This window comes from Panthera tigris, chromosome C1, assembly GCF_018350195.1.
Source record: "Panthera tigris isolate Pti1 chromosome C1, P.tigris_Pti1_mat1.1, whole genome shotgun sequence".
NCBI lineage: Eukaryota > Metazoa > Chordata > Mammalia > Carnivora > Felidae > Panthera > Panthera tigris.
The window spans coordinates 95236985-95258481 of NC_056667.1; the positions used below are offsets into that span (position 1 = coordinate 95236985).

At 51.4% G+C, this 21497-nt stretch overlaps 2 protein-coding genes across 8 annotated transcripts in view; one reads left to right on the forward strand and one right to left on the reverse strand.

The window, feature by feature from the left end:
• Positions 1–8328: 8328 nt before the first annotated feature.
• Positions 8329–20982, forward strand: WNT2B (Wnt family member 2B). 2 transcript variants are annotated; one of them, XM_042998207.1, is made up of 5 exons: positions 8329–8393; positions 14775–14995; positions 16041–16318; positions 16974–17238; positions 20452–20982. In XM_042998207.1, the coding sequence occupies exons 2-5, from the start codon at positions 14869–14871 to the stop codon at positions 20679–20681; spliced, it is 900 nt and encodes a 299-aa protein (XP_042854141.1). In that variant the 5' UTR covers positions 8329–8393; positions 14775–14868; the 3' UTR covers positions 20682–20982. The 2 variants fall into 2 exon arrangements, with proteins under 2 accessions (XP_042854141.1, XP_015390435.2); XM_015534949.2 differs by lacking the exon at positions 8329–8393 and adding an exon at positions 8560–9057.
• Positions 17594–21497, reverse strand: part of ST7L (suppression of tumorigenicity 7 like) — an 80960-nt gene continuing 77056 nt past the window's right edge. For 4 of the 6 annotated variants that reach the window (XM_007076371.3, XM_042998202.1, XM_042998204.1 and 1 more), the window contains one exon: positions 17594–18308. In XM_007076371.3, coding sequence (XP_007076433.3) covers positions 18198–18308 — 111 coding nt within the window. In that variant the 3' untranslated portion in view covers positions 17594–18197. Of the gene's footprint in view, positions 18338–21497 lie in introns of all 6 variants that reach the window. The other 2 variants (XM_042998201.1, XM_015534948.2) reach the window with 2 other exon arrangements.

Below are 21497 nucleotides of genomic sequence, written 5' to 3' on the forward strand. Positions count from 1 at the left end.
CAGAAATAGACAGCAATGCAAGAATGGAAGGTGACTTCAATGCTCCACTTATGTTAGTGGATATATCATCCAGACAAAAAATTGATAAGGAAATATAAGACTTGAAGTACGGTTTAGACCAAATGGATCTAACAGACATATATATATAACATTCCATCCAACAGCAGCAGAATGCTCATTCCTCTCAAGTGCACATAGAACATTCTCCAAGATAAATCATGTGTCAGGTCACAAAAAAAGTCTTAACAAACTTAAAGTTGAAATCTTAACAAGGAACTTTGATCACAGTGGTATAGCACAAGAAGAAAACTGAAAAAGTCACAGATATGTCGAAATTAAATAACATGCTCCTGATCAGTCAATGGATCAAAGAAGAAATCAACAGGGAAATCAAAAAATATTAAAAGACAAAAGAACATTGAAACACAATATACCAATATGGGATGCAGCAAAAGCAGTTCTGAGAGGAAAGTTTGTCACAATAAATGCCTACATTAAGAAAAAAAGAAAGACCTGAAATAAACAACCTGACTTGACACCTTAAGAAACCAGAGGAAGAAGAGGGAGAAGAAGGAAGATGAGGACGAGGAGGAGGGGGAGGGAGGGGAGGAGGAGAAGAAGAAGAGGAAAAGAACTAAGCCCCAGGTTAGCAGAAATAAATGAAATAGAGATTACAAACACAACAGAAAAGGTCAGCAAAACTAAAAGTTTTTATTTAAGATAAACAAAGTTGACAAATCTTTAGCTAGACTAATGGAAAAAGGAGAAAAGATTCAAATAAATAAAACTAGAAACTAAAGAGGAGACATTACAGGGGATACCATAGAAACACAAAGGATCAGAAGGGACAACTGTGAACAATTATATACCAAGAAATTGGATAACCTATAAATAATGGATAAATGCTTAGAAACATACAATCTACCAAGACTGAATCATGAAGAAACAGAAAATATGAATAGATCTATAACTAATAAGGAAGTTAAATCAGGAATCAAAAATCTCCCAACAAAGAAAAGTCCAGGACCAGATGGCTTTACTGGTGAATGGAACGAAACATTTAAAGAACTAAGGCCTTCTCAACTCTTCCAAAAAACTGATGAGGAAGAAACACTTCCAAATTCATTTTACAAGGTTATGATTACCCTGATACTAAAGCCAGACAAGGACACTGCATGGAAATTACAGGCCAATATTCCTGATGAATATAAATGCAAAAATCGTCAACAAAATCTCAGCAATCTGTATTCAACGGCACAATTAAAGGATCATATCTCATGGTCAAGTGGGATGTATCCCTTCGTGGCAAGAATGGTTCAACAGGTGTGAATCAGTGTAATCTCATGATTACACTGGCATTAAGGGGAGGGAAATCACAGAGGAGTAGTGTCATTCTCATCACATCATATCCAGGGTACATATTATCAACAGGACTTTTCACTGTTGATGTTGACTGTGATCACCCAACTGAGGTTTGTCAGCTTTCTGCCCTGTGAAGTTACTCCCCACCACTCCTGCCCTTTTCTGTTCTGTACTCTTGGAGGGAGGTCACAACCTGGAGGCCACACTGGAGGAGTAGCTACATAGATTATTTGGAATTCTTCTGCATGCGGTATTTGTCTCTCCTCCCCTTGTATTTATTTATTCATTTATTTATATCAGTAGGGATCCGTGCATGTTTATTTATACTTTAGGTTATAATCCAAAACGATTTTGTTGCTCCAATTGTCCAGCTTTGGCCACTGGGAGCACTCTCTGCTGGCTCCTGTGTTCCTTGTCATTTTTCACACGGATGGCTATAACCTCCATAAATAAAAGGTCTGTGGGGTCCTTAATAATTTTTGAACGTAAAAGGGATCTGAGAACAAAGTTTGAGAACTGGAGCTCTAAGGGACCCTCCACTTGACCCCAACACCACGTGTGGGCGTGGCTCTGCAGGAAGGGTAGGAGCAGAGGCCACACTCGCGCACCCACGGGGACATCGACTTCCCCGTGCCACGCACTCCGTCCAAAGGTTTTCTCCCAGTCTGCAAACGCACGAGCGCCCACTCTGACGAAGCTCATCCTGCCGTGCCTTTCTAGAAAAGGCCACTGCGGGGCGCGCGGCCCACAGTGAGTCACGCACCAGCAAGTCGGGAAGGGACAGGCATGTTGGAGGACTCAGCGCTTTCCTCCGCGGAGCCGGGGCCCTGGCCCGGCCGGCCCATCGGTCTCACTCCCCTCCAGGCTCAGCCGGTTTGCGCTCCCGGGCCACCTAAGGCGTGCAGGTGTGACGGCCGCGGACAAGAGCGCTCCTGCGGCAGTGGCGGGGCGCGTGAGGAGAAGCCGCCGGGTTCCTCGTCCTCGCAAGGGCTCCCCAGTGCCCTCCACCTGCCGGTCCCTGCTGAAAGCAGCCGGACAGCTCCCGGGCCGTGGCCCCGCTTCTGCCCTTTCCTCTGGGGCCCGGCTGGCTGGGCCCCGCCGACCCTTTCTTCAGCGAGCGCCAGGCAGACAGAGATAACCGGCTGCAGCTGGAGACCCGGCTAATTGATACAATAAGTTCTGTAATTGCCTCGAAAATAAGGTAATGATTTGGCAGAGGGAATGCTTTGATCTTATCAGCCAAGAAAGACCTCTCCAATGAAACTTCAGAGGGACTGGAGGCCTCCAACTTGGAGTGTGAAACCCAGGGACCGTCTACTCCCCACCCCCAACCCGCCCTTGCCCCTATGTCCCCTGTGCCCTGCCTTACACTCCAGGCTTTCCAGGCTTTTCAAGAAGGAATGGAAGAAGCAGACTTTTCCTAGACTAAAATATAACATTCGCACATATGCCAGGGGTTACGTATGGAGAAGGAAGGGGTGGCTTCCAGCCCTAGGGACGCTGTAAAAAGGATTGGGTAGGTGGGGCAGACTGGGATTATGAGAACCCTGATTTGGCTCAAGCCTGATGAGGTTTCTTATAGAGTGAGGGCTGCTGATTTTGAGCTTTTCAGGCAGGAGGGGATACCCAGAGGGAGAAGAACCTTAGTCTTGCTTTCTCCAAGAATCTGCACACACACTCTCTCACACACACACACACACACACACACACACACACACACCCTTGCTCTGCACTGTGGGTGTCCCTGTCTGGCAGGGGCCCCAGCACAAAGAGGATTAGAGAGATGAGCTAATCTGGTTTGTGTGCCAGACATGGCCCCAGAAAGGGCCCTTGTCTACCCTGATGTTTGAGGGGGTGAAGGAGTGAGGAGTCCTCCTCCTTTTGGGGCCTGCTGGCTGACAGTATCAAAGACTCCTTCCCACTGGGGGTCCAAAGGATGCTGGAGTCCTAACTTCAGGGTCAAATCTAGGGAGCAAAGAAGTAGAGGCCTTGGAGAACAGGGTGGGCTGTCCTACAAGAAACAAGAGAGAAAGAGAGAGACAGAAATTGGCCCCCACAGAGGGAACTAGATGTCCACCCCACTTGTCTTGCCAGTGAGGAAACTGAGGCCAGGAGTGCAAAAGTGACCTTCAGAATCATGGAAATCAAGAAAGCTCAGGAAAAGCGTCTCAGGGCTCCTTGTGCACGCAGCAGGCTCGGAATCATGCATGGCTGGGTTGAGGGAAAACGGTTTTTCTGATTTCTTTCAGTCCAGTGTGCTTTGCACCGTGTTGCAGGGCCTATGGAGGAAGGTGTGAGAAAGAGAAGAACAGAGACAAAGAGAAACAAAGATACACACAGAAAAATACAGAGGGGAACACAGACACACAGAGGGAGTCAGAAAAGACATGGAGAGTGAAAGACAAGAGAGAGACATAAAGAGAAAGAGAGATTCATAAAGAGAAAGATGGAGAGAAGTTCAGACAGCGGGCAAAAGGCCAGCAGACACAGACACACAGAGAAGACAAACGAAGACAGACAGAGAGACAAACATAGAAAGACAGGAATGGACACAGCATGATAGAAATAGGAGCCAGACGGAGACAGACCTAGAGAAACACAGAGAGGACATGGGGAGAGCAAGAAGCAGAGCAAAGTGAGGAAGGCAGAGTGGGAGGGAGGAAGATAGTGGGTTCCGCAGATTTGGGTCCGCTGGAAGCAAACCTCGCTTCCAGATCATTCTAGGACCCAGAACAGGTGGTGGGGAGAGAAAGAGAGCTCAGTGTTATTTGATACAGGCAGATTGGGAGAGGGTGGCTGGGGGCAAAGTGGGAACCACTCTCCCTTGGGGTTAGGCTGGTCAGTGACCACCCAGAATCCCAGCAGCACACCCACTGGCCTCACACAGAACCTGGGCCACCCGCCCAGGATGGCTGTGAGCCCGCCTACCGCCTGGCTCCAGTCTGATTACAGCCAAAACACTAAAAGGCTCCAGACCCCCTTTCCCCGCCCCCATGGTCCCGCCTCCCCAAGCCTCTGCCCTTCCTTCCCCTTCTCCCCTAGCTCCCTGTTTCTCCCAGGCCCCTTGGGGGAGGAATCTACTCTCCTGTTTGGCCACTGGCTGGGAGGAAGAGGGTCCCTGTCTCTGGCCTGCCCCACCAAGCCCCCTTCACTGGTTTGGGCTGGATGCTCCTTCCCTCCAAAGCCCTCTTGGCCTGGCCTCTTTGAGACACGTTCCATGCCTCGCCTGGGAGCTCATAAATACCAAGGAGAGGCCAGTCAGGCGGTGTGCAAAGTGTAGATTCCCCCGCTCCACCCCCCTTAAAAGCCCCTGTGTTCTTCCCAAGCTCCCTCCTCTTCCCTAGACACCTGCATGGGGTGGCTGGGGAGGGAGAGACGAGGTGGGGGCACGGAGGTCTGTGTGAACCTGGCCCCATTTCAAATAAGACTTGCCTCGGTCTGCAAAGAAAGCTCAGGAAAAGCGTCTCAGGGCTCCTTGTGCAAGCAGCAGGCTCAGGAATTCCTTGACTCCCATCCAAACCTCCCCCCAGCCCCTTCTCGGCCTTTCTCTCTGCTCATTACCATCCACACCACCTCCCACCCACCAGGAAAGAGAGAAGGTCATCACCAAAGGGGTCCAGGGAAGGGGGAGCCTCCTCCTCGGGGGGTCAACCAGGGTAGAGTAAGAGCTGTTTACCCACACCACCCGAACTCCCCTTAGCTCATCTCCACTCTCATCCAAGGGCCAGTAAAAACTCAAAATCATTCAGCCTCACGCAGCTGAGAAGAGAGTGAAGGAAGTCCCCATGGGGGAGCAGAGCGTGAGGTTAGATATCAAGGGTGAGGGGGGAGACCCTTCTCCTTTGGGCAGCCACTTTTGAGAAGGCAGGGGGCTACGGTGCCACCTTGAGGAAGAAGGGGGACTGGCTCTGCTGGTTGCCCCAGGGAATCCAGGATTCTCGGGGAGCCGGGATTCTTCCCCAAGGCCTCTGTTGTCACTGCCCACTAAATCTGCGGTATGCAGCCTCGAACAGCAAAGCCTAGTGAACCACTCCTCGGGTGGCTTTATTGTATTTGCAAGAAAACACCTTGGAGTAAGACCCTTTGTCTCCTTCTGTGTCATTTAGGATGCTCTGGCCAGTGCTGGGCATACAGCAGGTGTTCAATAAGTGCCAACCTGACTCTATGCAGTGCCCTCCAGACGAGAACTTGACTCCCAAATTAGTGACTCCTCCCCTGCCTCCCATTAGGGTGGAGTGAGGGTAGGGGTGGGAGGGAGGAGCAGGTCAGGCACTAGCCTGAGCCTCTGGCCTTGACCCTCGGCCTGGAAGCCCCACAACAGGCCCTCGCGTGAGGAGCTGAGCTCTCCAGTAGCGTCTAGGACCTTGAGACTGAAAGTTTATTTTGAGATATGAAGTCCAAAGTGGCAGATCCCAGAAAACCTCTTCTCTGGCTCCGTATTTGTTCTCTAGTTAAGTGGTTGAGTGCAGCTCTTGCAGGCAGCTGGCTCCTGCAGCCTGGGGTTCCTCCTGGGGAGCCAGGGGGCTCGGAGGGGAGGGGAGGAAGAAGAGGAAGGAGCAGAGCCTCATCTTGGGTTGTCCACTCTACAGCAAAGGTAGCCTGTAAGCACTGGGGAGAAGTCTTGTCCCCTCATCCACTGCCCTCCCTCTTCGAGCTGCTGATGTTTCTGGGGGCCTCCTTAGCTCAGCAACATGCTTTAATAGTTGAGCATCTATGTTGTGCCAAGACACGGTCCCACTTGACTGTGAAGACAGCTGAAGCCAAAGAAGGGGCCTCAGAAGTGAGTCTGGGGCCCAAGTGGGTGAGTCCGCACGGTTAGGGCTGATGTGATCATCTCCAGCCCACCCCACAACCTCGGGCCCATATGTAGAAACAAACACAGGGCCAGAGTCACACCCAGGACTAAGCACACAGGGGAGTCTGGGAGAGGCTGTCCCAGCTTGCAGACCTTATAGACTGCTGCCCAGCACCAGGGTGGGGCTGGGCTGGGAGGAGGTGAAAGAGTGGTCCAAGGAGAGGGGCCCGGCCAGGAAGGAGCCTGGGCCCACTCCTTTCTCACCTGTCCCTCTCAGGGAAGCTCGGCAGAGAGTCTGCTTTTTGAGAGTCTTTTTGATGAAACACAAGGGCTGCTGGATACTTTTAGACTCAGGGAAAGGAGAGAAGGGGAGGGAAGGGTCAGCTGGTTGGTAGGGAGGGATGTGGCTACATGCTGGCCCTGCTTGGTCTCTGCAGTCAACCCTCTCCCACTCCTATGCAACTCCAGTCCAGCCCCCAATTTCAACCCCTATGCCCCACCCCACAGGACTTGGGCCACCCTGGCTACCTAGCTGAACTCCTCTCCTTCCCCCAGCTCCTTGCTGCCCCCATGCCACCCTTTGCACACCAGCGCATACCCACCATAGTGTCTCTGTGTTGGCTGTACCCTCTGCTGCGAATGCTCTCCACCAAAAATCTGCCCGGCTTGTTCCCTGGCCTCCTCAAGTCTTTGCTTGAATGTTGCCTTAGTGAGCCTACCTTCATCATCCTAGTTACAATTCTGTCCTTCCCACTGCTCTTACTCCTTTCTAACATACTATATGTTTTACTTATGATGTATACTGTGTATTGTCCATGTTATCCCAGTAGAAGGTAAACTCCATGAGGGCAGAAAGTGTTTTGTTTTGCCTTGTTCACTAGCAGACTGTTCTAGCACAGTCTGGCACTGGTAAGGAGTAGATAAATATTTGTTGAATTAATGAAGGCACTTTGGCCCCTGCCACAGAAAGTAAGGTAGAGAGGTAGGGAGAGGGGATAAAGGTCCTTCTGAGCCCTTCCCGCCCCCCCCCCCCATATCTGCCCCTGGGATGTCTGCAGCTGCGCGGTGTCCACTCACACTCAGGCGGCTCTAACACCCCACCCCCAACCCCACCCCACCGGCAGGCCCCCCAACCAAGAACTGACAGTGAGTTTGGGGTTGAGGAGGATGGGCAGTTTCCAGAGCATTGTTTACACCAGGGCTTTACAATTTAGATAAATCATGGGGACAGGCATAAAGACACTTGGGAATGAGGGGTTAGACAGGAGAAACTGAGGCTGGAGAAGAGGTCAGGCCACTTCCCAACTCTCCAAGTTGGAAGGCCGGGGCCACTCTGATCCCAAAGGTTCTACCAGCCTGCCTGGTAAGTGCGGGGAGAGAAGAGGGGTGTCACCGTCAGCAGTCAGCCCCTCCCCACCCCTTCCTGATTTACCACGCCCCGGGGCGGTGTGCAGGGGTGGGATGGGTGACGGAGGGGGTGAGGGAGCAGTAGGGAGGAGGAAAGGCGACGGAGAGAAATGGCTCCGGGTCTTCCACTCTCAGCAGGACCCCCACCCTGGCCTCTGGTTCGGGAAAGCCGCCCAGCTGTTTCTGATTCTTTCCTGCTTGCAGCCCCGCCCGAGGGGGTGGGGGACCGAAGCACTGGGGTAGCCGGGAGAGACTAAGTTCTGCTCAGCCGGGGCGGTAAAGGGCGGGGAGTCCTTGTCCGGTCCGCAGGTGTGCCCCCTCTGCTTCTGCCATCGATTCCCGGTCCACAGGCCAGAGGGGAGCATCGGGGCTGGCAGGCGGGCGTGAACCAGGTCTAAACATTGTTTGCGTGCAGGGGGTGCGGTGGGCAGTGGGTCGGAGGAACGAGGAGCGACAAGCCCTAGATGAGAGAAGCCTCTACCTGAAGCCGACTGTCCAAAGAGCCCCAGTTGGCAACGTTGAACGGGAGTTAAGATCCTCCCGCAACTCCCCGTGACAGAGGTTCTACCCATTTCCCAGAAGCGCAAGAACCGAGAGAGGACCGAGGAAATGAGTGCATGCTCAGTGGCTCAGCTCCGGTGTCACTGTAGGTTAGAGAACAGAGGGGAAGTGTCTGCGGCCCCCTCACTCTGCGCTCCTGGCCATCACCCACAGAAGTTAGGGTTGCCAATTGAAGGGCGCTAGGACCCGGTGGCGCTGCGTCGGCCAGGATTGGGCGCTACGAGTTCTGAAGGGCTCCCCCGCACCCCGTCGCGGCCCGCCGAAGCAGGTGAGGGCGCGGTGCGGTGCTCCGCGGAGAGCCGAGGGGCGGAGGGGGCCGCCACACCTAGGGCGCTGCGAAGCGCCCGGGGCTGGCGCGGGCGGAGCCGCCCAGAGGGCCGCGCGTGTCCCCGGCCTCGGCCCCGCCCCGCGCCGTCCAATGAGAGCCCGCGGCCGAGGGGCTGTCCGCACACACTCTGCCCGCAGCCCTACTCCGCGCCACCGACCCCCTGACACCGCGCCCAGCGCCGGGGCAGCGCGTCCCAGACCCGGGGCTCCGCGCGCCGCCGTCGGCTTCCGGAACCCGTTCCCTGAGCCCCTCTCCGGGGCCCTGCGCCCCGGCTCCCGGACTCCAGGTGCCCCTGGGTCCCCCGCCGCCGGGCCCTATGGCCCCCCAAGGGGGTGAGGTAGGAGCAGCCTGAGTACCCCGAGCCGGTGCCCCGTCCACGCCCCTCCGGGTCGCGCGGCGGGAGTCATCGGGGAGCTATGCTGAAGCCGGGTGGTGCGGAGGAAGCCGCACAGCTCCCCCCTCGGCGCGCCCGCGCCCCTGTCCCCGTGCTCCCGCCAGGACCCGCGGCCCCCGACGGCTCTCGGGCTTCGGCCCGCCTCGGTCTTGCCTGCCTGCTGCTGCTGCTGCTGCTGACGCTGCCGGCCCGCGTAGACACGTCCTGGTGGTGAGCATGGCTCTCGGGGTGGGGAGGGTGAGGCGCGGGGTCAGAGGCCGAAGGAGCCCAGAGGAATTACGCAGCTCCTGGCACCGGCTGCACAGGAGACCAGGCTTTTGCTTCGACGGAGTTAGAGACGATCCGAGCCGGACTGTCACTTAAGTCTCGGAGTAGGGGTGGGGGTGGATAGGTGTGCTGCTCACCCAGTGAGGTGGGCCCTGGGTGTTTGGAGCAAGGACGCCTGGTGGTCGAGGCTTTCCAGATTCCCTTGTGCTGTGCCCCATTTCAGCTCTGACTTAGGGGGAATGCTACCTTCCAAGTTTTTCTCAGGGTGGATTCAAGAAACCAATCGTCTATCTGGGGCCTTCAGTGGCCCTCCAACAGAGCCCCCTGATCGCCTAACGTCGACCCCCCCACCCCCACCCCGGGAGGTGGAGAAAAGGGCATTTGGCGAGGGCGGACGAGGCTCGCGCTAGTCTACCCCACCGGGTAGGCAGTAAGACTTTGGTGTTCACGCTATAGCACCCAGCGCAAGGTTTAGAAATGGAATCAAAGCAAAAATACTCCATTAACTCTCACAATTAAAACAATTTTGCATAATTGCATAATTTAGGCGTTTGTCTTCAACTTCAGCTTTGAAGATGTCACTTCGAACCCAGACATCCCTCTCTCCTTCCTTTTTCTTCCCAGATGACCCTGTGTCTCCCATCTCTTTCCCGTCCAAGAACTAGAGGCTCCTGGAGGCGCAAAGCATTGAGACCCTCCCCTCAGGTTTCTTGCAGGCCTTAGACTCCAGACACCTCACAAGAGGGCAGATGAGGCAAAAGGCATTAAAAACCCACTGGATATCTGCTCTTTTCTGAATCCCCCCCTGCACCACCCCCAAGCCCTGGATGGCATTCATCCTTTTCTCTCAGGAGAAAGCTGCTCTCCCTCCTCCCCCACCCTCTGGGGGGCAAAGGGGGGAACTGAACTGAGAAAAGACAGTCTTCTCATCTTTCCTCTTCACTGCGCCCCCCGATCAAACTGGCTTCAGACTGCACTCTTGCCCCTCCCTACCCAAGCAGTGCCCCCTTCCTTTCCTTACTTTGCTCCTTCCTCCCTCCCCCTTCCCACCACACAGAGTGGTCTCTCCTCCCCTTGCACCCTGTGGCTTTTCTCCTCTAGACTTGGAATCTTGGCTAGGAAGGGTGAGGGGTAGCTGGCTGAGGGGCCAGCAAGCTTGGGCTGCAGATTCCTATCATTTCAAGATGCGTCGCTCTCCATCCCCAATCCCCCCCCCCCATTTTCCTGTTTCAGAAAAATCTCTCTTTTGGATCTTTTTAATCTCTGCAGTGTTGGGGAAGGCAAGGGGGGGGTGGTTTGTTCTGGATGGGGGAGAAGGGAGGCCCGTATCTTACATCTGGCTTGAAACATTCTTTTAGAAAGGGAAAGAGAAGAGGGGACAGAGGAGAAAAGCCTTTCAAAGTTCAGAGGGAGATCAAAGCCATCAGGGACTCAGTTTGGCTGGGGACTTGTGTGTTCAGTGGCCGGATGGAAAGACGATGAAGTGACCACAGTGGATCTTTACCCACCCCAGATAGCAATTTGCTTTTAGGGACTCTTGATTGCTTCTTACCAGTTTGGGAGGTAGTTTTGGGGACCACTTGGTGTTTAGGTGAAGAAGTGTCACTCTGATAATTGCAGCATCCTGGTAGTGCTTCCTAAAGACCCAACTAGGGTGTTTCCTGGTCCCCAATTTGTCCCTTGGCTACTCCCTCTTCTTTTCCTTTCTCCCTTCTACTGCTCTCACCCCCACGTGGTTCATATTTTGGAAAAACTCTGGGTAGAAGAGCCAGAGAGGGGGCATGCCGGTGATACAGTGATAGGGAGGGACTCGGCAGTTGCTGTGAAAGGTGGCAGTGGAGCCAGGATGGGGAGTGGGTGCAGAGGTTAGTTCAATCTCTTTGCCTCACACCTGTCACAGCTGTAGTCCCCAGATGCCTGCCTCAGTGGTCATCACTTCTGAGATACAGTGGAAAGCTGCTTTCTAAAGGCAGGTCAGGCCCCCAAGGTATCTCTCTTTCCTTTAGGGAAAAAACCCAGCAAGATTGATACTCTGTCCAAACCCTGGAAGAGATGCCTGTTGACCCTGTGTGTGTCCGTGTTCCACTCTGGAGCAGAAGGTCATCACTATCACCAGCTAACAGTCTGATCGTCCCCCCAGCCCTTCCCTTACTCTCCAGTCACTCCTTCCCTCTCCCCACTTCTAACTGGAGGAGGAAACAGATGGTCTCTTCTTAATCTGTGACAAACAGAGCAAGAAATAGGGGGCTCCTCGCATGTGCTTCCCTGTTCCATTTTGCATTCTGCAGGGGGCTGGATGTAGGGAATCCTGTGAGCAGGACATCGTGCATGGATTCATGAAGGGAGAGGAACAGAGTTGATATCATAATAATAGCATTATTGTCACCACCACCAAGTGTCATTCAATGAATTTTTACTAAGCTTTGGACACTATAACTAAGTACTTTATGATCATCATCTTCTTCAATGCCCAAAGTAATCTGGTGAGGTAGATACTATTATTTTCTCCATTTCACACATGAAGACAGTGAGGGCTGGGAGGGGAGTGGTATGAAACTTGCCCAAGTTCACACCAATTTTGGAGCTAGATTGCTCTATTCCTGGTTAAGCATTGTATGCCTCTCTTGTTCTCGGAGTGAAAATGAGCTTGGACTTTGGAGTCAGATATCCTTGGTTCACCCTGGCTCTCCTCTGACTAGTCCTGATAGACAGAGTGGGTATTACCACTTAATCTCCCTGAACCTCAGTCTCTTCATCTGTAAAATGGAGACCTGTCTCATAGGATTTTTGTTTAGAAAAATGTTTCTAAACAAACATTTAAAGTGAACTGTAAAGTACCATATAAATGATGTTGTATTAAGAGATTCAGGGAAGGTAAATACTTTTATTCCTGTGTTCAAAGCCCTGTGTGGGCTGGGCTGAATTGTGTACACTAGGGACTGCAAGAGGGGAAATGAAAAGAGCATCCCTGGCCTCATTAAAAAGACACAAATATAAAACATCTGCAAATAGGCTGGCAATGTCAGCAGGAGTAAAGCTGTAATTGAAATGAAGTTTATGGCTGGCTAGGGGGAAAAGAGAGTTGGCGGTAAATCAGAGCGGTTAGGTGTTTATTCAACAAACAGTTATTAAGTATCTACTATGTGCCAGACACTGTTCTAGGTTCTGGGGGTAACCAAGTGAACAAAACAGACAAAAATCTCTGCCTTCATGGAACAGGGTGTCTGAATCACCTCGTGATGTTGGTGAAAATGCAGAATCTGATTCAGTACGCCTGGGGTGGGGCCCAAGGCTCTGCATTTCTAACAGATCCCTAGATGATGCCCATATGGCTGTTCTGGGGACCACACTTTGAGGAGCAAAGGGCTAGAGTAAGGTATGGGTCACTTTGTCAAAGGAAGGGATGTGAATTGGTCAAAAGCAGGTGAAGGGAGCATTCTGGGGCAGGAGGCTGGGAAGGAAAGGAAAACTTCTGAAAGGGAAAACAGAGCTGGAGTCAGGGGCATCTCTCCCCCTCTTACCAGCCAATGAGATGCAAGGTGCCTTAAACATCTCTGTGCCCTAACAGCTGAGCTCAGTGCTTGGCACATGTAGGCATTTTGCAGGTGTGTGTTGAATTGAGAGGGGGCTAAGGCTCAGTTGTATTGGAGCCCGCCTCCCCCACCAACTACAAGAGGCTGACCACTAGCCAGCAGGCAAGTGCCCTGCTCTTCAGAATCACACCAGTTGGGGCACTTAGTGCAGCTACTTAATGGGGTCTGGGTGGTAGTAGAGGAACGTAATTATCTTCCTGTCTTAGGTACTAAATGTTCCCACGCTCAGTGAGGATGTAACAAGAAGGACCAATGTGGGCTGCAGCAGAATGGATTTAAGTCATACCACAGGAAGGACTTATTGCCAGAGTTTGGCCTGCCTCACTCCAGACTGTCTCATGAGGGCTGGATTACTGGTCTCCCATTCCCATCCAACCCCCCTCTTTCCAAGCCCCAGTAAAAAAAACAAACACCCATTGCTTAGAGTAGTACTTGGGCCGAACTGGGGAAGCAAAACGGTGGTGAGACAGGGACGAGCTCCAACTGCAATGGTCTTGATTCTCCAAACAAAGCACCGCGGCAGTGGGTGTAACTCCAGGCTGTGCGTCAGGCGGCCTTTTCCGGCCTGGCCCAGCCCGGGGTGTTTATTTTGTTTGTTCCTGGAAGCTATTGCCCTGATGGACGGTGCTGCTGGGGACGCTGATTCCATGGGATTTGTCAGTGGTGGGCCAGCCCTCTCACCCCTCCCCCGGGGACAGATGGGCCCCATCAGCCCCGCTGAGCTCCAAAAGAGGCAAGCATCAGCCCTCCTTGAGTCTGTCTGACTTGGTGTCACCAGCGGTGATCTAGTTTGTGGGTGAGGGCCAGGCACAAGGATGTGGGCAGGGCACGGTGAGGGGACATAGAGCCCAGGGCGGTCCAGCTTTTCCTCTCTCCCCACTGGCTGCCTTCTGTTCCCCTCACCCACTTCTAGGCCCGTTTTGGGATCTCTCCCAAACCACAGGCTCATTCACAGCCCAAACCAAATCTTTTCAGCCCGTAGCAGCAACTGCCCCCTTTGACCCCCACCTGTTCAGAGAAAGAGAGAGAGGTATCCATTTGATGTGTTAGGATAGGAGAACAGAGAACTCCCAGAGGGCCAAGGAAGGTGCTAGGTGTTGGAGAGACAGCGAGGGAGTGCAAAGTGGATGAATGGGTCAGATCTCGTTTAGTGACCTCATGGAGAGAAGAAGCTAAGAATGTTCGAGTGAAGAGAAAATACTGAGAAATTTGAGAGTGACTCTAGCAACCCACCTAACTTTTAGTAGCCCACCCCAACTGATCTTCTTAAAATTGTTTGAATTGGGCAGAGTGGGGACTGGAATATGGGGAGTGTCACCCCCCTCGATTTATCTTGGCTTTGGCTTCCCATTGCTAACAGCCCTCTGCCCAAGCAGGTTCATCCAGGACATCATGCCTCCAAGACTCATTTGTTAAGAACGGCTGTGGAGCCTGGAAATGAAGGGTATAGGGAGGAGATTTGGGGGTGGGGTCTTCCTCCCCAAGACCTCAGGTTTGGGAGTGAGGAATTTTAGCTACATGGGTCTGACTAGACCTGTAAACATGACTCCAAATTGCCCACTGAGTCTCTTCCCACTGGTCCCTCCCTGTCTCCATCCTTCCTCCCCCAAACTATGTCTTCATGGACCAGCTATGAAGGACGTGCCTCTTACATGTGGGTGTAAGAGTGTTGTCTCAGACTCTTGTTTTGTTAGTTTATTTTTCTCTGAGGCTCTTAATGTTTATTAAATAAACAGGGAATGGGTTTGTGTGACATGCCCAGGGCTTCTACGTATGTGACACATGCCTGGCCCGTGTTCTGGGAGTGTGTGTCACTTGGACCTTTGGCTGGGGAGCGGGTGATGGTGAGAGACCACTCAATTACTCTCTGCAACTGTATAACCATTTCTCCAGGCTTGTGGGGAAAGCTGTACCCGTTGGCCTCAGGGAATGTGGGTTGGAGGAGGGGAAGGAACCTCTTCAAGTTCTGAATGCCAAATCTTTCCCCTCCCCCCCCCTCCTCCTTCTCCCCCTCCTGAGGCAGGAAAAGGGCCAGGATGCTCTGACAGGGCCATCTCCACCTTGCAGGTACATCGGGGCACTGGGGGCCCGAGTGATCTGTGACAATATCCCTGGTCTGGTGAGCCGGCAGCGGCAGCTGTGCCAGCGTTACCCAGACATCATGCGCTCGGTGGGCGAGGGTGCCCGAGAATGGATCCGAGAGTGTCAGCACCAGTTCCGCCACCACCGCTGGAACTGCACCACGCTGGACCGGGACCACACTGTCTTTGGCCGTGTCATGCTCAGAAGTAGGGAGCTCTTCCACCCTGCTCCAACTGCTTCCCTGTCTGTGCCTGGGGTGGCAAGTGGGTAGGGTAGGCATGATCCTCCTCCCCTCTAGGACACACTGCCTCATAATCAGATAGACAGTTGAGGGCAGTGCCCAGGATACAGTTGGGAACAGACCCTCAGTACCTGAGATATGTAGGCAGAGACCCCTCTAAATGCCAGTATTGCTGGGATGATACACAAAGGTACAGTGTCCCCTGCCACCTCCATGTCTCGTCTTCCCTCCCCCTTTCCTCCCCAGCCCCAGCGTGAGGGTTTCCATGCACTGTAAGGCTGAGGACTAGAACGGCTGCTCTGTACTCACTGCCACCATCACTACCCTCACCCCAACACTCCCAACATCACAGTAATGGCAGCAAGGGATAAACAGAAAGGTGATATGTAAATATTTGGAGAGTTGGTGGCTTGGCCCCAGCTCAGCAAAAAAGCTAAGCAGAAGTGAGACAATAAACTAGGAGAAAGGGAAGGAGATGGGAATCGGGAGGTGTCTGGGGGACAGGGGTGATGAGTCATCAATCCCTGAGAGCAGGGTAAGAAGGAAGCAGGCCCTGGAAAGTAGGAGGTCTCCCCAAACAGGCTAACCCCTGGGCTGGGGTCTCTATTGTAGGGGAACTGTCCAGCAGAGTAGGTCTGAAAAGGCCTGGAATGTGGACTGAGGCAGGCTTAGCTGAGCTAGGATTGGCACTCGGTGGGAGGGGATGACTCACTGTGAAACTTTTCAATGGATGGATCCAGGGAGTTTGGAAGGAAGCAAGAGTACGGGTCAGCCCAAGAGGTCAGATGTACAAAGAAGCGGATAGAGAGTACTGAGGGCCAAGGGGAAGAGGTCAGATACTCTGGGGAATGCTTTTGGAAGAGAAGGCCACCTTGAAAAAAGCAGGTGCAGGAGTTGCTCTGGGAAAGACAAGAAGAGAGGAGGTTTCAGAGTGGGGGGTTGTGTGGACAGAAGACAGGGACAGACATAGGCCTCTTTGCAGAAATGTACTTCTACCTTTCTCTCTCCAGGTAGCCGGGAGGCAGCATTTGTATATGCCATCTCGTCTGCAGGGGTGGTCCATGCTATCACTCGTGCCTGCAGCCAGGGAGAACTGAGTGTGTGCAGCTGTGACCCCTACACCCGTGGCCGACACCATGACCAACGTGGGGATTTTGACTGGGGTGGCTGCAGTGACAACATCCATTATGGTGTTCGCTTTGCCAAGGCCTTTGTGGATGCCAAGGAAAAGAGGCTTAAGGATGCCCGGGCCCTCATGAACTTACATAACAACCGCTGTGGTCGCACGGTCAGTACTCATGTCTGTGCATGTACGTCCATATCTGCTGGGGGTGACCAGTACATGTGATCACGGAGTGAATATGAAGGTGGAAGTGCTGAAGGCTCCTGGATCACTTCCAGCAGCCCCAACCCCCACGGGATAGGAGTAGTGAATGCAAGGGAGCTTGGGAATGCCTAGATTCAACCAGGCGCATAAAGTGTCTTCACAGAGGTGGAAAGTAGGGAAAGAAAAGAAGGGAAGTAACTTTTTAAGAAGGGGAAGGACCACTTCCATAAAGACTGAGGAGGATAAGAACCTGCTCTGGGCAGTTCACTGGTTTCTGAGCACTGCCAATGTGCCTAGTACTGTGCTGGGAAATGACATGCTAGAGAAGCAGAAGGCATGGCACCTTAAACTCTAAGAACATGTAAAAGTAGGGCATGTGATGGCAAACTGTAATCATGAACAGGATCCTGTGGCTCTGTGTTTGAACACACTATCGTGGAAAGAAAGCACTGGTGGTCTAGGGAGGATTCATGGAGGAAGAGGTTCTTGAATGGGTGGGTTCTGACGGGGAGAGAACCCACTGTCCAGCCTAGGCCAGATGTCAGAGCACTCATGCTTGTAGCCCTAAGGATGACTGAAAAGTGCCCTGACTGGCTGCCTCTCCCTCACCTCCCAGGCTGTGCGGCGGTTTCTGAAGCTCGAGTGTAAGTGCCATGGCGTTAGTGGCTCCTGTACTCTGCGCACCTGCTGGCGTGCACTCTCAGACTTCCGCCGCACAGGTGATTACCTGCGGCGGCGCTATGATGGGGCTGTGCAGGTGACAGCAACCCAGGATGGCGCCAACTTCACAGCAGCCCGCCAAGGTTATCGCCGTGCCACCCGGACTGACCTTGTCTACTTTGACAACTCCCCAGACTACTGTGTCTTAGACAAGGCTGCAGGTGAGTAAGGAAAGCAGGTAAGGACAAGGAGCCCCAGTTCTTGGTGCACGCACCCCTGGTCAATCATAGTCTGTTCAGCCACAGGAGTTAGGGAAGTGGTACTTTGCGAGGCATCAGTCTCCTCTCGACATGAGCGTCTTATAAGATTGATAATGAATGCCTCAAGCCACCAGTCCCAGTGCTACCCAAGCAGAGGAGAGGTCATTTCTCACTCTTTTATATCCCCAGCATCTGGGGTACAGTAGGTATTATTCAGGGATTGTTTAAATGAGTCACCCGTTTTCAATACCAAGCAATGTATGGGCTGTACACAAGCATGAGGTGGAGGAACCCTAAGTCTCTGACTCTTTATGATCTGGCTGAAGAAATAAGGTGTAATCAATCGGTGGACATATGCAATTGCAGAAGACACAAAGCTGGAGAAACCAAGAAAAGCTTATTGGAAAATGTGGAATTTAAGCAATTTCTCGAAGTGTAGGGATCACCTGGACAACCTAGAGAAAAGAGAAGGGCAATAAGCAGAGTGGTAGGTGGGAAAGTACATGATTGTTCTAGGAACCGAGAGGTATGATGAATCTGACTGAGTGAAGGCTTGGGATGAGGAGACTAGAGGTAGAAAGAAAGGTGAGGATCAGACCATGAGTGGCCTTGAAAGACTATTTCCAGTCTACCACTGGAGATTCTACAGTGGAGTTGGGAAAGCAAGGAAAGAGATCTCAGTAGGGCTAACCACTAGCAGAAAGCAGCAAATTGTTTTTCAATCTGGTCCAGATATTTGTGGTGGAATTCTTGGGGATGCTGGAAAGTGATATGTTATTGCCCCCAAAGAGTAGAAGTCACCATCTTGGCTTGGCTCATATTTCAGGTTCAGACAGGTTAGACTAGGAACAACCTTTAGTGCAAAAGAACTGCTCTTCCTCTGGTTACTATCATGGGCTTGCAGGCTCTTCTCTGCAGACTCAGCACTCAGGACTTGGGTGAGATAGAGCCAGGAACCACAGCTGTCTTTGGTTCTGTTTGTTTTCAGCCATCACTGTCATTCCTGGAGAGTCAAGTGGCTCGGAGCAAATCTGGGCATAGAAACAGGGTGGGGCTCCACCTAAGTAACACAGAAAGTAGTTTGTGCCCTTTGGAGGGTGCTAGGAAAAAAGCAGTTAAAAGAGCCCTTTCTGATTCTCTCAGTGATTTCCTGCCACTAGGTATGTTTTCTTCCCACGTGGTATAATTCAGAGGACTACTCTCTGAATGTCTTGAAATAATTCCATAGCAGCCGAGGTGTAAGCCTATGCTGTTATACCTAAAATGCACCTTTGGGGAAGGATCTTTGGAGTCAGAAGGAAGGGTGAGTCAGATGTGTTGGTTTTTCTTGGAGGCATAAAATTAAGTCTCATAAAACCCAAAGTGGGGCCTGGAATTCAAAGGGTGTAAGTCATCTCAGAATCGAGTATGGAGCCACAAATTTCCACCAAAGCAGTCCTGTCCGGCGGAGCTCTCTGTGATGACAGAACTGTTCTACATCTGTGTTTTCCAATAGATAGCCACTTAGCCACATGGGATTACTGAGCATTTGAAATATAGGTATTGTGCCTGAGAAATTAAGTCTTAAATTTTAGTTAATTTATAACTAAATGACCACGTGTGGCTGGTGGCTATAACCTGGACAGCTCAGCTCTAGAGTATAGAAGAGGCTTTTGGTGCACAAAAGGACTTAAGATCCAGCCCTTGGAGTTAGAGGAGAGTAACACAGATAGTAGAACTAGTTAGCCCACACTCTGGAAGAGTGGCCTCTAACAATTTTGGATTGCGTACTCTTTCATTAAAAAATTATTTGAGCATGTACTTCTAATATATGGATATTTACCTTAAAAAGATACCTATGTTCCACTGTATTGATATGTACTTTATAAAACATACAAAGTAGGGATTTTAAATTTATGAGATGAAAAACAAATGTAGAAGTTCTAAGATCTAGCATTTTTTTTTAATTTTTTTTTGAATGTTTATTTTTGAGAGAGAGAGAGAGAGAGGCAGAACGTGAATGGGGGAAGGGCAGAGAAAGAGGGAGACACAGAATCTGAAGCAGGCCCCAGGCTCTGAGCTGTCAGCACAGAGCCCAATGCAGGGCTCGAACCCACTAACCATGAGATCATGACGTGAGCTGAAGTCAGTCTCTTAACCGACTGAACCATCCAGGTGCCCCTAGCATTTTCTTTCCATATCGCAGTAGGGTGTACAGACTACTGCAAGAGAATCAGTCAATCTGTTCCCCTTCCTCAACCTCCAGGTCAGTCCCTGTCCCATCTCTGGGGAAGGGTGAGAATAGACAGATACTTTCTAGGGTCCATCCCATCCCAAATTCTGTGTTTTTATATCTGTCGGCAGGATCTCTCTTGCTAAAGTTGGTCAGAATGAAGTCCTAAGCATTCTCTGTGCAGGGGGATAATATCATCCCTACCCTTCAAGAGTTCCTACTGTAAAGGGTAAGGCAAGGGATATTCTGTAGCAATTCCACAGGGATATGCCTCTGGGCAGTCACACTAACCAGTTCACCTCCTCATCTGAACAGAGATGATAGATGTAACAATCCACTGAGTTACATGCTATTATTATGCCTATTTTCATATGAGAAGATTAAAGCCTAGAGAGATTAACTACCTTGTGAAATCACATAGCTAAGATGCGGCAGGCCTGGAACTGAAACTTGAACAATATGACAATAAGGCCCATGCTTTTAACGGCCATCCTATATTACTTCCCTGTATGGTACAACTTAAAATGTAAACTAAGGCCCAAAATACTAACAAATGGTAGCTGGATCAGAGTTGTGGCATGACTTCTTGGAAAAGATAAATTATAGGCTAAGTTGTTTTTTTTGTTTTTTTTTTAACTGTTTAGTATGGAAAATTTCTAACACAGAGAGCCCTTACCCAGCTTTAACAGCTAGGAGCATTTTAAGGCTAGGTTGAAGGAGACACAGAGATGTGTATTGGCAGGGACGGCATAGAAGGTGAAGTCAATGGTCTTTGGGGAGCCTTTATGGTGGGAAGAAGCCAGAGTGGTGCAAAGGGAAGTAAGGAGATGGTCATTTTGGCCAGTTGGGCATATTTTCAGGAAAAGGGATTCTTTATGGTTTCCTCATGAGGATGTGGGTAAGGGAACCCAGAGCAGCTGAAGTAAGAGGTAACTTGGTTCTCATTCTCTTCCCCAACCCAGGTTCCCTAGGCACTGCGGGCCGTGTCTGTAGCAAGACATCCAAAGGGACGGATGGTTGCGAAATCATGTGCTGTGGCCGAGGGTACGACACAACTCGAGTCACCCGTGTCACCCAGTGTGAGTGCAAATTCCACTGGTGCTGTGCAGTGCGGTGCAAGGAGTGCAGAAACACTGTGGACGTCCACACTTGCAAGGCCCCCAAGAAGGCAGAGTGGCTGGACCAGACCTGAATGTAGAAATACCTCACTCATCCCTCTACTTCAAAACTCCTGGCTCAAAAGCACAAGATCTTTGCATGCACGCCTTCCTCTACCCTCAGCTCTGGGCTGCTACAGTTTCTATTTAAGGACTTGGAAAGCAATCCAGAAGGACTCTGGTGTCCTGACTGGTTCCTTAGCCCTGGGAAGGAGTTGACAGGGGATGTAAGAAACTGAACAGCTCCCTGACTGCCCCCTCTGGAGGTTAGAAGGGAGAGGGGAAGAGGTGGGGCCTTCAGAGTGATATAAGTTGCACTAAAGCACATGGTCAAGGCTCATTTTTCCTTTCCTTTGCACTGGCTTCCTGACACTTCTTGTGTGTGCAAGAGGAAAGGTACCTGGAGAGAGCTTCTTTGTGTTCCTACCTGACTAAGGGTAGATGGGACAGAGATGGAACCACATCTCTTCCCTGGGTCAGTTTGAGCAGACTGCCTGGTACCCCAAAAGAAACTCTCAGGCTACAACCTTCTTCCATTATCCCAGAGCCTGGGATTCCTAGGTAAGAGTTAGCCGTAGTGGACAAGGTTCCATTCACATGCTCATAGGTTTATAAACTGCTGTATTTTGTAGGGGAAAAAATTATATAACTATACAAACATACATTCTCTTCCAACCTCCCTCTTCTTTTCAACCTATATCAGATAGCTCTGCCCCTTGCTCACTTGCTGCCTGTTCAAACCAAGTGGCATGTAGTGGTTCTTATGCCTAATAGAGCACTAGAATACCCTGGAACACTCCTGAGAAAGAATAATTTAGTAAGCCTGCCTAGGCCTTTGGGGTTTTATTTTA